Source organism: Danio rerio, chromosome 19 (genome assembly GCF_052040795.2).
Source record: "Danio rerio strain M-AB ecotype USA chromosome 19, GRCz13ab, whole genome shotgun sequence".
In the NCBI taxonomy this organism is placed as follows: domain Eukaryota; kingdom Metazoa; phylum Chordata; class Actinopteri; order Cypriniformes; family Danionidae; genus Danio; species Danio rerio.
Genome location: NC_141039.2, coordinates 4,747,501 through 4,764,392, shown reverse-complemented (window position 1 = coordinate 4,764,392; position 16,892 = coordinate 4,747,501). Strand labels below are relative to the sequence as shown.

At 30.7% G+C, this 16,892-nt stretch overlaps 1 protein-coding gene across 4 annotated transcripts in view; it reads right to left on the bottom strand.

The window, feature by feature from the left end:
* Nucleotides 1–16,892, bottom strand: part of trappc9 (trafficking protein particle complex subunit 9) — a 303,088-nt gene that overhangs the window by 96,252 nt on the left and 189,944 nt on the right. For all 4 annotated transcript variants that reach the window (XM_088651464.1, XM_088651465.1, XM_087295234.2 and 1 more), the window contains 2 exons: nucleotides 7,477–7,630; nucleotides 471–561 (listed from right to left, as the gene is read on the bottom strand). In XM_088651464.1, the coding sequence (XP_088507590.1) occupies nucleotides 471–561; nucleotides 7,477–7,630 (245 nt within the window). The remainder of the gene's footprint in view (nucleotides 1–470; nucleotides 562–7,476; nucleotides 7,631–16,892) is intronic.

Below are 16,892 nucleotides of genomic sequence, written 5' to 3'. Positions count from 1 at the left end.
CTTTGTAACCTTCCCATTGAAAAACAACTAGCTACAATGGCTGCTTGAGGGTTGTAGATTTAGACTGATGTATAGTTTGTCAAGACTACTCATGTACTTTTTGAAGTAATCTCTTTGTAAACACTGAAATGTAAAAAAAAAAGCGCCCCAGTGCGTTCACATCCTGATATTTACAGTTGTGTTGTACATTTTTGAAAACAGCCTACTTTAAACCGCAGCTCTTATGAAAGCAATCAAGATTGTCTCTCAACCAAATGCCTGCATACACCGACAACACTAATATAAAAACTGCACGGACGACACGAGAGCCTTGTCTCCGGCCTCCATCACACACGGTGAGGGACAGTTCTCCTCCATTACAAATGCAAATAAGAAACATGAGCAGAGACCGGTCCTGGGGACAGATCACCTCTGAGTGTGAATAGATTTGAATATCTGAATTGAGGGAAAGCGAAAGGTGTTTTTCTTACCCCACTGAAGAGGAGCCAGCTGCAGATGCTCCAGGATCAGCTGGTTGAGGACGCCCTCCACACTGGCCTCCCCGCCGCGCTGAAGAGACGAGTGCACCGCTGGTCAAGGAAAACACAAATTCCCAGAAACCAAAACTCAAACTGATGAAAAAGACTAGAAAGTAAAGGTAGTCTAAAACAAATATGACATTTAATAAAAGGGAAATGTCATAAGACGGGTACCTCCACCACACGACACAACAATCTCAAAACATTATGAGTTATAAGACATTTCTGAGTGTGCCTCAACCAGGTGAGTGGGCTTGACAAACCACTTGCACCAGTTTTTGCACATTTGCACCAGACAATTTTTTACAATCACCCCATATCTCTTTTTTTAAGTGCATTTACAATATATGTGCTTGTTGACTGAAATAAAATTAAAAATTCATAAGTGACATTTTGCTGGTCAAGGAAATTACTGATTAAGGATATTTTCATAAATCAAAACTCAAACTAATGAAAAAGACTAAAACTGTTAGTCAAAAAGCAGGTTCGTAAACTGAAATGAAATAACAAATGTCATATTAAATGATGTTTTGTTGGTCAAGGAAAAACACTGATCAAGGATATTTTCATAAATGAAAGATATTTTCAAAAACCAAAACTCCAACTGATGAAAAAGACTAAAACTGTTGGTTAAAAAAACACTTTTGTTAACTGCAATAAAATAAAAATGTCATACGTCTTCCCTGTGTGCCTTAGGTGAGTGGGTTTGACAAACCACCTGTAGAAAACACAATCTTTCATCTCTTTAACATTTTACCTGATGCTTGCACCGGTTTGTGCACTTTTTTTTTAAATCACCCCATGATCACCCCAGTTTATGGTCTAACAGAGTTGTGCTTATTCTCTTAACGAGTTATGGGTGTTTTTTTAATATAATGTGTATTTAACCAATCAGAGTCTCATGTCCCATTCCCTTTAAAAGTGAGTTGCGTCACAACATGGTGCATTTGCTTTTCACATGGCAGAGTTTGTAAGTGGAAAAACTGAACAGTTAAACAGACCATCTGCAGTGAGAGAATAAAGAATGAGCCTCCTCCATTCCGCCTCTTTACTTTGCTTTCACTCTTTACTCCTTTACTTTGTGGATAAGGAAACGGTGTTGTACTCACTCCACTGAAGACATCCATCAGGCTACATCTTTAATTTCGTTTGTTAAGTGCAAAGATTTGTTTCAAAACTATTTTTAAATTCAGTTCTAATCTCCAGCAAACGAATAAATAAACCATAATAACGAAGTGTGGTCAAAAAAGTTTTATCCAAACACACTAAAGAGGAATATTCCAACACACGTCCTATTCTTATGCCCCATATGATGATGCAGACGTCTCCAAAACCTGACAGATGCACAAATCTAATCTTGTTTTTATTAAAACAAACAAAAACAATAAATACTACTACTATTACTACTACTACTAATAATAATAATAGTAATACAAATGGTCATAAAGATATTAAGCTGTTATTATTAAGATGTAAGCATTTGGACCTGCATAAGCACATAACTAACGCACTCTGCACTGGACTTTAGACCAGCTTTTAGTTGGTCAATGGCACAGTCTATATCAGTTCCTAAAAATAGCAACGCACAAACAATGCGCCTTAACATGCCTCCTTTATAGACTAGCATACTAATACATCCACAAAGTGGCGCAAATGGATTTGCTTCTTAAACAACTTGGCCCAAAATGTGAAAATTAGGTTTGCGCTGGTCTGAAAATAGCAACAAATCATGCCTAACATGTCTTGCACCTTATTGCACTGGGTGTATGATAGGGCCCTTTGTGTTTAACAACAGAAAACACTTAAACAGGTTTAAAGAAGTGGAGGATGAACACATAATGACGGAATTTTCATTTTTGGAGGAGCTATATCCTATTAATAATATTGATTTGTTTAACATTAGACATTTCCGTTAAACTCTGCTAAATTACTAAAACACAAAAAGCTACATACAATTTTCACAAAATCAAAACTAAACCAAAATTAACAAAACCAAAACCCAAATGAACTAAAATAATATCTAAATGTATATTTATGAATGTATAACTAGTTTTAAAAAAGCAAAACTTCCATAAGCTGAATTGTTATTAAACATCCTAACTGACGCAGGTTTGCTCAGACTGCCCTTTATGGCCGTTTTTCCTGGAAACACTCAGCAGTAATGCCACGTTGAGTTTTCTGCATGAAATGAGCCAGGCAGTGTGGATGGAGATGATGAGCGAGTGGACAGAGGTGAAATATTCACACACGGCGACACTAATGACGACGACCAGAACAAAAGCTCATTACGTAACAGAACTGATGCTCTCAGCAGCCTCTAATGACTGCGAGCGCTGAAATGATGATGCTGAGGCTAAAAGACGGCCTCCTACTGCCACGCATGTAAGACTACACTGGCATCTGAACAATCAAAATACAATTAACAACTGATATATATTAAAGTCCGCATGAACTGGATGCTGCAACCTTTTATTTTTGTATTGTGATGCAGTTCATAAACGAACGGAATATTAAATGAGAAAACAGTGGGCGTGGCTTGTTTTTTACTGCGGGCTGATTGGATGAAGTAAAGTTGGCGTATTTTCAGATTTCAATTAAAGATTAGAAGGACAAACAATGTTTTTTTCTTCGTAATGACATGCATTTCAAAAGGAAATACAATAATATTTTGCTTGCCCCATTGGCAGATTATTTTGCTTGTTTTAAGGAAAAGCTCACTTAATATTAGCATATTATTTCTCAAAACAAGACGATAAGTTTTGCTTGTCTAGAAAAATTCTTCTTGATTTGAGAATTTTTTTATATTTGGACTGGAAACAAGACAAAATCTAAGTAAGAAAAGCATTTTTTGCAGTGTGGGTAGCAACTTAAATCTGCAAAAAGGTGGCTCTCCAGGAACAGGGTTGGCCACCCCTGTGTTAGGGCCCATCATACACCCGGCGCAATGTGGCGCAAGGCGCGGCACAATACTCTTTTGCTACTTTTAGCTCAGCGTGAGGGTCATTTTGAGGTGTTGCGCCACGCTGTTTAAATAGCAAATGCATTTGCGCTCAAATGTGCGCCCATAGGCGTTCTGGTCTACAAAAGCAGGCGTGTTTTGGCGCGTTGCTATTTTGAGAGACTGTAAATAGTCTGATCTTTAGACCAGAACAAAGTCGGTCTATTGTCTGGCGCAAAGTGCGCCTGGCTTACACACTACAAACAAGATGCAGAGCAATACGCAAATATCTTTACATATGAAAAATATATAATATCTTAAGGATATATATATAATAAGGATATAAACAGGATATAAATATAAATGATTAAAATATTAATTTCTAGCCTACATGAAGATTTAAAAACCACTGCCTTACTTTCTTCATCTCGGGAGGCTTTTTCAGTTCATTCAATTTGCTTTTGTATAATGTTATTATTATTAGCAGTATTATTTATTATATCCGTATTTATATTTGTTTTATTAAAAACAAGCTTAGATTTGTCCACCTGTCAAATTTTAGACCATATGGGGCATGGCAGGTGTATTTGGAAATAATTGACCACACTTGGTCATTATTGTTCATTTATTCGTTTGCTAGAAATTAGAACTGAATTTAGAAATAGTTTTGAAACAAATCTTTGGGCTTCACAAACGAAATTAATTATTTATAGGCTAATTGATGTCTGTGCGTAAAGGTTTCCCTATCCACGAGAGCAAAAGTGAAAGTGAACTTACTTTACATCAAAATGCACTTATGGCGCGACGCAGCTGGCTCTTAAAGGGAATGGGAGATAAGGCTCTAATTGGTTTATTCTCAAAACACACCTATAACTCATTAAGAAAATAAACTCAACCCTTTTAGACCATGCGCCATGGCGGAAAGCGGATTTTCCCATGCTTAAATTAGCAAAAATGCGTTCTGACACGCCCTAAAAAGCGTTTGCGCCCTGCGTTTTGCGCTCTGCGCATGGACCGTCAAAATAGAGCCCTTAGAGTTTAAAGTTCTGTTATGTACAATATTAATAGACGATTCTCTCACTGTCAGCAAGCAGTGAACCCCAACATTTGAATAAAGCCATAGTTTACATTATACTATGAAGTTTAGGCATTAGATGACAGTTAGCTAAAGCCCCTTTCACACATAAAGACCTTCCGGAAAATTACCGGCATTTTTTTGGAAAGGTCTGTATGTGTGAGCAAGCCCTTTTTGAAAATTGTAAATTTGAAAACGGTAAATTTGTTCCGACAATTTTCCGGAAAGAGAAGTTGTAACATTACCGGTAATTTGCCGTAATGCTGCTCTATGTGAACGCGCTGACGTGAGTCGTCTACTCCAGCCAATTAAAGCACTCAAACGCATTCACGTCCGCGTGGTTTATGAAACTGATAGCCACATGAATATTTTTCCAGCCACATTTAGCTGCTAGATGTTACTCAGATACCATATTTACGTTTCTTCTAAATGCCGACTGTGTAAATATGTATCGATAAGATTCCTATGGTAAGCCGTTGTTTGTTTACCTTCAAGCTCTGCTTCCTTCAGTTGTTTAATGCGTCGCGTGTGCCCGTGAAGCAGCTGGTGAGCGCCAACACACACACATATTATGTACATCATGACATGCGAAAGCGTTTCTCGATATGTCGTCATTAAAGTTGTTCACAATACTTATGCATCCACAGAGTTTGTAATGTAGTCAAATGTTCACAAATTTAAGCGCAGCCTTTCAGAGCTCATTTCTGGTTAATGATGTCAGAATTCATCTGTATTTTGGAATGGATGTGTAAACGTTTTTTTTTTTTTTTCCGGAAAAATTCCGTAACGTCCTCGTCTGTGTGAACAGCGCTTTTTTAAATTGATTTGATAAATTTTCCGGATATTTAATGATATTACTGTGTGAAAGGGGCTTAAGTTAAAACTGTAATGTCTTTATTCAAGATTTACAGTGTTAGCAGTTGTCCTCACAGTCTGAAAAAGGGTTTATATAAAGTCTAAAATGTAGCTTAATGTTAAAACGTTCATGCAAAAATCGTCAAGGACTTGTTCAAAACCAGAAGAAGATATATTAAAGAATGTTGAAAACCTGTAACCAGTGATTTTTAAAGCAAGTAATAGAGCAAATGATGACAGAATGAAAAATCTTTTTAACGTCTGTTTTCGGGAAAATGGCACTACTGCCTGTGTAATATAAACACACAAACAAGCATGCACGCTTTACAATCACATCTATGATTCTACACATTCATGCTGATGCCATGCTTTCATCACTGAGCAGGTCTGTATCTCTTGATTATTTATGATTTCAGCTGTTTATTATTTTGTAAGTGTCATTGAAGCTGGCGGTGGCAAGCGACTCGTGAAGAGAACAAGTGCTCGTAGTCATGTGGGCAGCTAAATGCTATTAAAAATGAGGAACGAGTCACTGTTCAGGGCTCATGTGACTTCATCAGACTCCTGAAAACATATACACCGCAGTCAAAGAGAGCTGAGAATTCTTCACAGTATTTCCTATAATCTTTTTTCTAAAAATATTTATTTAAAAAAATAAATTAATTAAAAATAAAAACCGCAAAATTTCGCAATATATGATCCATAACAATACCTCCTGTATAGTAGTCCCACAACATCATCACACTCGATGACACTCGAATCCCCTGTCAGAATTTACATTACTGTCTAATTTACATCACTTTAATTTGTCCCAGGATTACAGCTAAGTAGATGTACTGTACACACACACACACACACACACACACACACACACACACACACACACACACACTGGAGTGCCAGAAGCTCTAAGCATATGTGAGCGTATGATGCTGTGGGTAAACGTGTCCAGCTGTTAGAAGCAGATGCTGTCTGACCGTCATCCTCACAGCTCAAAGAGACACACCTAACATCCAAAACACACACATTACATCACCTGTTTCAATCCATACACACCGGAGATGCTCAAAAGCAGTGCTACAATCGAAATCAAATAAATAAATATTTGAAAAAATAAATAAATGAAATACCAAACATATATTAATGCCTTTTCTGAAGTTAATAAATTAATAATAATAAGTTAATAATATTATTATTAATAATAATAATAATAATAATAATAATAATAATAATATTAATAATAATAATTCTGTGCTGTGGGCCCAACAAACATGGATAACTCATAAAAAAATAATAAAATAAAAATAACTAAAGATTAATTAAAACTTGAATTGAATAAATATAATTCCAACATAAAACCTAAAAAAATGTAATAATAATAATAATAATAGTAATATATTTATTATGATTAATATTATTATTGTTATTATTATTATTATTATTAATAATAATAATAATTATGAGCAGATAATTCTGAAAAAAAGAATAAAATATTTTTTAAATAAATAAATAAATTGAAAAATTAATAAAACTTTAATTAAATAAATTAATAAAAAATAAAATAAAATAAAGTCAATATTTTTTAATTAATTAATTTAATATAAAATAAAAATAAATAAATAAAATAAAATAAATAAATAAAAATAAAGTCCAACCTACATAAAACCTACATATACTCTTCCATATAAATTAGTAATAGTAATTTATTTGAACAATGTATAGAATTTGTTTTTTTACATTACATAAATGTCTGCATTTAAATCACTAAAAACACAAAAATAATTGTAAAATATTATGTATATGAGAATCACATCATTTGACAAAAAAAAAAAAACAATGTTTAATTGATGCTTAATTGACGCCCCCATGGATAAGTCTTTTGTTTTAATTATAATAACTGTATTAATTACCAAATAATAATCATACAAATCTTCATAAATTTAAAATAATTCTACAAATAGTGTTTTAGAAACTGCCAACATTTACAAAAAACACCTCAATTTAACAAAAATAAATAAATAAATAAAGCAAGGAACATCCTACATTTATTGCATGGTAATGAAGAAAGCAGGCGAGTGAGTAAAGGATATGATGGTCCAGTGGATGTCCAGTGTGCTGTTGATCAGTCCTCCCTGAACCTGCTGTCTCTTCTCCTCCTGCTGGCGGACAGTAGACAGGCCAGATGCATCATGGTCCGTCACAGGCAGACTCTCAAAATCAAACTTATCCACCTGAATGGCCATCCTGAACAAACACACACACACACACACACACACACACACACATGAGCAATTATATATTCATAGTTATAATTGTAATAAGTTATTTGGCGATACTTAGGAAGGCATTAGCCTTAATTTAGTCAGTTTGCATATTTTCATTTATTTATTAAGGTAATAGATTATATGATAAAAGTGATATAAATCTGACAGCAAAAAATGTTAAATAAATGTAAAACTTAAAAAATCAGTAAGTATGGTGATGTTGATTAGATATTTTTTTTAACTATATAAAGTGTCTACCTCAAATCATTTGTTTTTTGTTGGATACAGTATGTCTGTTGTGCTAAATATGCAAATGAGTGCATATGTAATGACAAAAAACACCTCATTTGCATATTTAATTAACATTCTACAACTTTTAATGCAAAAAATATTAAACAGTCAAGTTCTTTTTGTTCTGAAGTAGTTAAAATAATAATTATAATTATTCTATAAATGCAGTTCTTGGACAATATCAGTAAATAACGTTATTGAATGAATAACATTTTTATGACATTAAATGACATAAACGATTTATGAAATAGTGAATGCCATATATACAATGTTTCATATATTTTTATTTTTAGTTTTTTACCATTTTTACAATGCTTTTTCCAAATATATATATTTTAGGTATGTTTATGTTTAAGCGTTATTCAAACCATTGATAGTAACAATAATAACATTTGACTAAAATAATAATGACAACAATAATATCAATAATAATATAATAATAATAATTATTATTGTTATCATCAACATTATCATCATCATTCTTATTATTACTATTATTATCATTTTAAAAGAATATTTATTATTATTATTAAAAATAATAGTATGAATAACACTAATAATAATAATAATATTAATAATAATGATAATAATAATAATAATAATAATAATAATAATAATTATTATTATTATTATTATTATCATTATTATTATTGTTATTATTGTTATTATTATTATTATTATTATTATTATTATGTTATTAATAATATTTTTATTATCACTACAATTATATCACTATTATTGTTATTTTAGCAGTATTTTTATTATTTTTAAAAATAATAACACATACTATTAGTATTATTAGCATTGTTGTTTGTATTACTATTATAAATAAATAATAAAAATATGAACAACAATAATAATTAATAACTTATTATTATTATTATTATTATTATTATTATACATATTATCATTGTTGTAATAATAATCACAATTATTATTATTATTATTATTTTAAATATTAACAACAACAACAACAACAATTATTATAACAACTATTATTGATATAAATATAATTTTTGATATAAGTATTTTTTTAATAAAATATTTTTTTATAATGATTATTCTTTTTTAAAACATTATTATTTTAAAAATATAAATAATAATAATAGTTATTATTATTATTTTTTTTTATTAATATTATTGTTATTATTATTTTTATTTGACTACTTTTACCAATTTAGAGGTCATATGTGATATAATTAAAGTACACAATCCTAAAAAATACACACACAAAATTCTTTCTTTATGGAGTATTATGTGCTACAAAAAATACCTTAAAACAGCTGTCAGATTTTCTCCATAAAACTAATGTAAAAAAGACAGCAATAAATCGCAATAAAAAGCTTGTCAGTAAGTGTTCACAAAAAATTGTCAATGACGCAAAACCACTTCAGGTTCATCGAAACGGCAATAAAATATCCTTGACATTTCCATGTTGTCCGTTATCGGTGAGCAGAGAAAAAGACAAAGCGAGAGCGATGGAGAGAGCGATAGAGGGCTGGAATAATGAAGGGAAAGCAGTACAAATGTACAGATAGTGGACAGAAACACTGCTGAATGTGAGCTCAACATCAGCCGTCTGCAACAGGGAATTTATAAAGGTCACTCTTAATACAAAAGAACAGTGTTGATTTGTTCATTTTTTATAAAGCGAATGTGAGCAATGCCCATCTGTGCCAAAATCAATGCGGCTCTAAGGTGGGTTATGCTTACTGGAGTGTTTAGAAAGTGGTTTAGGAGGTTTACAGGAAGATAATCGCTGACCCATGTCAACAGAGATTAGGCTAAATGTCGTCAGCTATAGCCCACATACTGTACAGGCGAGTAGAAAATCATTAGTCCTTCCCTGAAATTGTGTGTGTGTATATATATATATATATATATAATCCCCTTAAATATCGTTGATTCATGTTCATGAAAATGAATGAATTAAATACCTCAGGGATAATTGAACAAATTTTAATGAATGAATGAATGAAGGAAGGAAGGAAGGAAGGAAGGAAGGAAGGAAACAAGGAATGAAAGAATGAACGAATGAGTTAATGAAAAAATTAATTAATGATTGAATAAAGAAGGAAGAAATTAATGAACATATTAATGAATGGAGCAATTAAAGAATCAAAAAATGGAGATATGAATTAAGAAAGGATAGAAGGAACAAATGAATGAATGACTGATTTGAAGATTTAATTTAATGAATAATGTATCAAGTAAAAATGAATGAAAAATTTAATGAAAAAAATAAATGATTGAATGAATGAATGAATAAATGAATAAAAGAAGGAAGGAAGGAATGAATAAAAGAATGAAAGGAAGAAGGAATGAAGAAAGAATGGAAAGAAGGAATAAAAAAAATAACGAATGAGTGAATGAAAAAATAATTAATGACTGACTAAAGAGAGAAGACATGAATAAATGAATTAATGAACGGAGCAATGAATGAATAAATGGAAGTATAAGGTAAGTAAGGATAGAAGGAAAGAAAGATGGAAGGAATGAATAAAGGAAGGAATGAAGGAAGAAATTAATGAATGATTGAATGAAGAATGTATTGAATAAATACTGAATAAAGAAGAAACGAATGCAAAAATAAAATAATGAACAATTGGTTGAAAAAAATGAATGAATGAATAAATGAATGAATGACTGAATGAGCTGAGGAAATAATAAAAGAATTATTGAAAGAATAAATGAATGAATAGAGGACTGAATAATTGAATGAATGAATGAATGAATGAATGAATGAAGGAAGGAAGAAAGGAAGGAAGGAAGGAAGGAAGGAAGAAAGGAAGGAAAAAGGAATGAAGGGATGAATAAATGAAGAAACGAATGAATAAATGTATGAATAACTGAATGAAATGATTAAATGTATGAATAACTAAATAAAGCAATGAAAAAACGAATGAATAAATGAATGAATAACTGAATGAAGGAACAAATGAATGAATGAATGTATGTATGAATGTATGTATAAATAAATTAATTAATTAAATGAGAAATGAATGAATGAATGAATGAATGAATGAATGAATGAATGAATGAATGAATGAATGAATGAATGAATGAATGAATGAATGAACAAACAATCTTAATAAACAGAAAACGCAACAGTAAGGGTTAAGTTTATGCAAGCCAACAGCGTTAATAGCGACGTTTCCTTCATTCATCCATTCATTGACAGAAGGCAACGGGCCAAAAATCCTGATCCATAATTCATCACACACACACACACATATATTAAGCAGAACACAAACAGCCTGCGGTGCTGGAATAATGATTTCCTCACTGGTCTTTCATCTGTCTTGTCTGCTGTTTAGAGCAACGCAGTGGATTAACAGCATCTGATCCCAAGACTCTCCATCTCGACACTCCTGCTCGCTCGCTCACGTTTGCTCTGGGCTTTATTTAGACGTTCGTTCTGTCACTGTGACATTTTCCCCTTCATTGTTCTGTGTTTATTTGTGTTTTTAATGGGTTGTTGTTGTTGTTTATTTTTCTAGTTCTTTTGATTTCCTTGTTTAATTTTCAGAGAAATTTTTGTCAATTTAATTTGAGGAAAATTATTTATTTTTTAAATAATTCATGTCATTAATTACTTTTGAGGAAAATTATTCATTCATTAATTTTATTAATTTTATTAATCTGGGGTCGCCGCAGTGGAACTCCACAAATGCCAACTGGCCAGGCAGAGCCTCGAACCAGTGACTTTCTTGCTGTGAAGCATCAGCGCTACCCATTGCGCCACCGCACTTCCTAGGGAAATTATTCATTTTTAAATAATTAATTAGTGTCATTATTTAATTTTCAGGAAAATAGTTTATTTTTATATAATTATATTTGTCATTATTTACTTTTGAGAAAAATATTTATTGTTAAATAAATCATAATTTTCATAATTTCATTGTTTATTTCAACATCTTTCTCTTCATCATTGGCATTATAATTTTTTTTCAGCTTTTTTAAGTTTCTTGTTCTTTTCATCATTTATTTTCGAGAGTAATTATCCTCATTATTTACTTTTAAGAATAATTTATTTGCATCATTTACTTAGAGAAGTGATTATTTTTTAAATCAATTATTTTCATTAATTACTTTCGAGGGAAATTATGTTCATTGTTTAATTTAAAGAGAAATTATTTATATTACTGATTTTTGAGGGAACTGATTATTTTCAAATAATTAATTATTTTTAACAAGAAATGATTTGTTTTTAAATAGTTTATTATTTTCATTATGTACTTTTGAAGAAAATCATTTATTTTTAAATCATTAACTATTATAATAATTTACTTTTGAGGGAAATTATTTCATTTTTAAATAAATATATAATTTTCAGTATTTACTTTCGATGGAAATAATTTGGAAATAATTATTATTTACGTTTAAGGAAAATTATTTTCATCATTTATTTTTGAGATTATGTTTTTATTATTTACATTTGAGGGAAATAATTTATTTTTAAATAATTAATTATTTTTATTATTTGATTCTCATTGGTTTGTTGTTTTTAATAATGATCCTTTTCAAGGAAATTATTATTTATTAACAATAAATTTTTTAAGACTTAATTTTGAGGGAAATTATTTTTAAATAATTAATTATTTTATTATTTACTTCACATTAATTTGTTGTTTTTAATATATGGAATAACTGATGACAGGGGCATTGAATTATTAGAAAGTAATGTGTTAACAATGCAAATAATTATGTTTGTTATTTCTGTGACATTGTTCCCTTCCTCGCTCTGCATTCTTCTGGTTTATTTTTGTTTTCGGTGTTTTTTTTTATTTTTATTTTATGTTCTTTTCATTATTTACTTTTGAGAGAAATCACTTTCATTGTTTAATTTTGAGGTTAATTATTTCCATTATTTACTTTTGAGGGAATTTATTTTCTTTATAAATTTTTTTAATTAAATGATTTTTAAATAATTAATTTTTTTCATTGTTTACTCTTAAAGGAAATTCTTTTTAAACGATTCATTATTTTAATTATTTACTTTTGAGATAAATTATTATTTTTTTAAATAATTATTTTATTATTTACTTTTCACTGGTTTGTTGTTTTTAATATATGTAAGGAATAACTGACAGCGGGCATTGTTAGGGAAATTTAATAGCTCTACCAACCTTTTCTTTTTCTTCATAATTTTGTATGTTCATCCCACCTAACCTTCTTGTTAATTCATCAACAAATTATTTCTTCCATCATCACTTCCTTCTGCCATCAATGCTTCCTTATATTTGTTGTAACTTCTTTCCTATTTTCCTTTTTCAACAATAATCTTCATTCTCTTTTTCCCTCCCTTCCTTTTCCGTCTGCCTTCCCGATTTCCTCAAAACTTTTTTTCTCCTCCTTCTTTGCTTCCTGAGGTGATGACGTGTCAGTAAATGTGATCTGATTCTTGTGTAAACTGATCCTGTAAAACAACACATGCTGAGACTGCTAAATACAGTGTCTGAGACGTGATCTGGGATCAGAAAGCTCATATGAGAACTCCAAAAGAAAGACTTTTCACAACTAAACATGAACAGAGCACAAAGAAAAACCCCTCACATTCACAAAGAGAGGAAAAACTCATCTGTGGAGAGTAATGAATCCAACCGCAGAGAGATCTGAGATGTGAGACTCATCTCTGGAGGGAAGGAGAAAACCTGAAAGATCCTCTTATAGATGCACTTATGGGAAAATTTAATTCAGCGGTTACTGTTTGAACCAATCAAATGTAAGGATGCTGCCTTCTCGCCTCATGTTTGAATTAGCATATGGTGCACTGCCAGGTTGAAAACAATATGAAATACAAATTCTTAATTTTTATCACAAACGTTGTATTATAACATTTTATTTTTAGTGTATTAATTAGCATAAAGAGTGCACTGTCAGCTTGACAATAAAATAAATAAAAAATATTAATAACTTATAAAATAAACAAATAAATAATATTTAAAAAAAAATTGAAATCCTATAAGAAAAATTTTTATCACAAACATTGTACTATATTTTGATTTTATTAATTTATTTTATTAATTAGTATAAAAAGTACACTGCCAGCTTGGCAATAAAACAAAATAAATAAAAATAAAATTAAATAAAATTAAATAGTTAATAAAATAAACAAAATAAAATCTTACAAAAAAACATTGTATTATAGATTTAAATTTAATTTTAATAATTAGCATAAAAAGTGCACTGCCAGTCTGGCAATACAAAAAAAATAAAAATAAAATAAAATAAATAATTGTTGTTATTTTATCAAACACATTGTATTATATATTTCATAATAATAATAATAATAATAATAATAATAATAATAATAATAATAATAATAATAATAATAACTATTAAAATAAATAAATCTTAGTTTTTTTAATTTAATACTTTATATAAACTTTATAAATAATAAAAAAAATCTTTATTTTTATTTTTTAATCACAAACATTACATTGCACATCTTATTTTTAAAAAGTAAATAAATTATTTTCTTTATCATGATTAATCGCACCCCTTTGTGCATTTCACCAAGATTTTAAAATAAAAGAAAAATATGAAAATTAAATAATTAAAATCAAATAAAAATTCCTGATTTTTATCTCAAACATTTCATCGCACTTTTATCTAAAGGTATATGAGGGTTATATAATTATAAATATAAAAAATGTGCACCTAATCACAATAAGCATATACACACCATTTGTGTTGTATGTTCTGCATGCCTGTGAAAAATGTGAGTAGGAGACTAAAGAATGCCTAATAACCAAATGATATGAGCAGGCCATGTTCATAAACTGCTGCAGACCATTGCACACAACTTTCTTTTGTTTGAGATTTTTTTTTATTTTTCTCATCATTATTTGAAGAGTAATACTGTGTTTTATTACATGTTCTTGATGTATAAAGTGGGGTATATATAGGTAAATGCCTAAAACAAATGCAATACACTCACTGTCTCCTTCTTTCAAACACACAAACAGACACACACACACAAACACACACACACACACACACACACACACACAAGCTGTCAGTATCTATGAATCTGGACTGACTCCACACATGAGCAGTACAAAGGGAAAGACAGAGCAAAAACAAACAAAAGGAAAAGAGAGAGAGAGTGAGAAAGATGACACATGGCTGAAACAGACCTCCAGAGATTAAAGGACAAAAGCTCTTTTAAAGAAACTTCTCTCTCTCTCTAACACACGTGTACAAATTTTAAGTGACTCATGGAAAATAAAATAAAAGTGACATAAAAAATAAACTACACTCAGATCAATAGCTAATTCACTGCTTCCTTGTGTGACAACATGGGAAAATCAACAAGCCAGACACAAAAATCAACACAAAAGCCAGATTACAATTTGCTAAATTACACTTGGAAAATACCAGGTATGTGCACACATAGAGCTCAACCTGTGCAGTACACATGCCCTTTTTAGTCTTGGATAGAAAGTACCCTTCCAAAATGATCTAAAGTTCCCTAGCGACTACACCCCCCCCCCCTTCAAGTATGGGGAGGGCAGCAGCATCATATTGTGAGGCTGTTTTGCTGCAGGAGGGACTGGTCCACTTCACAGCATAGATGGCATCATGACAAAAGAACATTATGTAGGAATACTGAAGCAACATCTCAAGACATCAGCCAGGAAATTAAAACTTGGCCACAATTGGGTCTTCCAAACAGACCATGACCCTAAGCATACTGCCAAATTAGTTCAAATGTGCTTTAAGGACAACAGAGTGAATGTTTTGGAGTGGCCATCACAAAGCCCTGATGTCAATCCAATAGAAACTTTGTGGGCAGAGTTGAAAAAGCTTGTGCGAGCAACAAATCTGGCTCAGTTACACCAATTCTGTCAGGAGGAATGAGCCAAAATTCCTTCAAACTATTGTGAGAAGCTTGTGGAGGGATACCCAAAACATTTGACCGAAGTTAAACAGTTTAAAAGCAAAGCAAAAAAATACCAAGGAAATGTGTGCAAACTTTTGACTGTCTAGAAATTAATAAAAATTCTCAAAAAAAATCTCTCATTATTCTGGCATTTAGCAAATGTAAATCATTTAGGTTATCCTAACAGACCTAAAATAGTAAATGTTTAGTATCATTTACCATCAGACATTATTTTTAAAAAAATGGTTATGTTTCTCCTTTTAGAGTGTATGTAAACTTCTGGTTTAAACTATATACATATATATATATATATATATATATATATATATATATATATATATATATTGCAGAGAGCAGATTATTTTAAACACATTTCTAATCATAATAGTTTTAATAGCTCATTTCTAATAACTGATTTATTCTATCTTTGTCATGATGACAGTAAATAATATTTTACTAGATATTTTTCAAGACGCTTCTATACGGCTTAAAGTGACATTTAAAGGCTTACCTGGGTTAATTTGTCTACACAGCCCTGTTAAAATGCAAAGTTTGTGTGTTGTAAGAAAATGAAACAACAGTAAATCAGTGAAGCTGAAGATGAAAATCATCTTTATCATCTTTCAGCATGATAACGATCCAAGGCACACATCCATATCAACAAAGGAATGGCTTCACCAGAAGAAAATTCAAGTTTTGGAATGGCCCAGCCAGAGCCCAGACCTGAATCCAATTGAAAATCTGTGGGGTGATCTGAAGAGAGCTGTGCAAAGGAGATGTCCTCGCAATCTGACAGATTTTTGCAAGGAAGAGTGGGCAAATGTTGTTAATATGGAACATGCTGATAAACTTTTACCCCAAAAGACTGAGTGTTGTCATAAAATCAAATGGTGCTTCAACAAAGTCTTTCTTTAAAAATGTGTACACTACAGTTCTTTTGTTTTTAGTTCCCCACAGCTAAAAGAGTCGAGTTTGTTTTTTTTCTGCAATTGTATAAGTTATAGTTTACATTAAAATTGGAAAAATTTCTACAATTATTTATTGTAGTTTCATTTTTTTACAA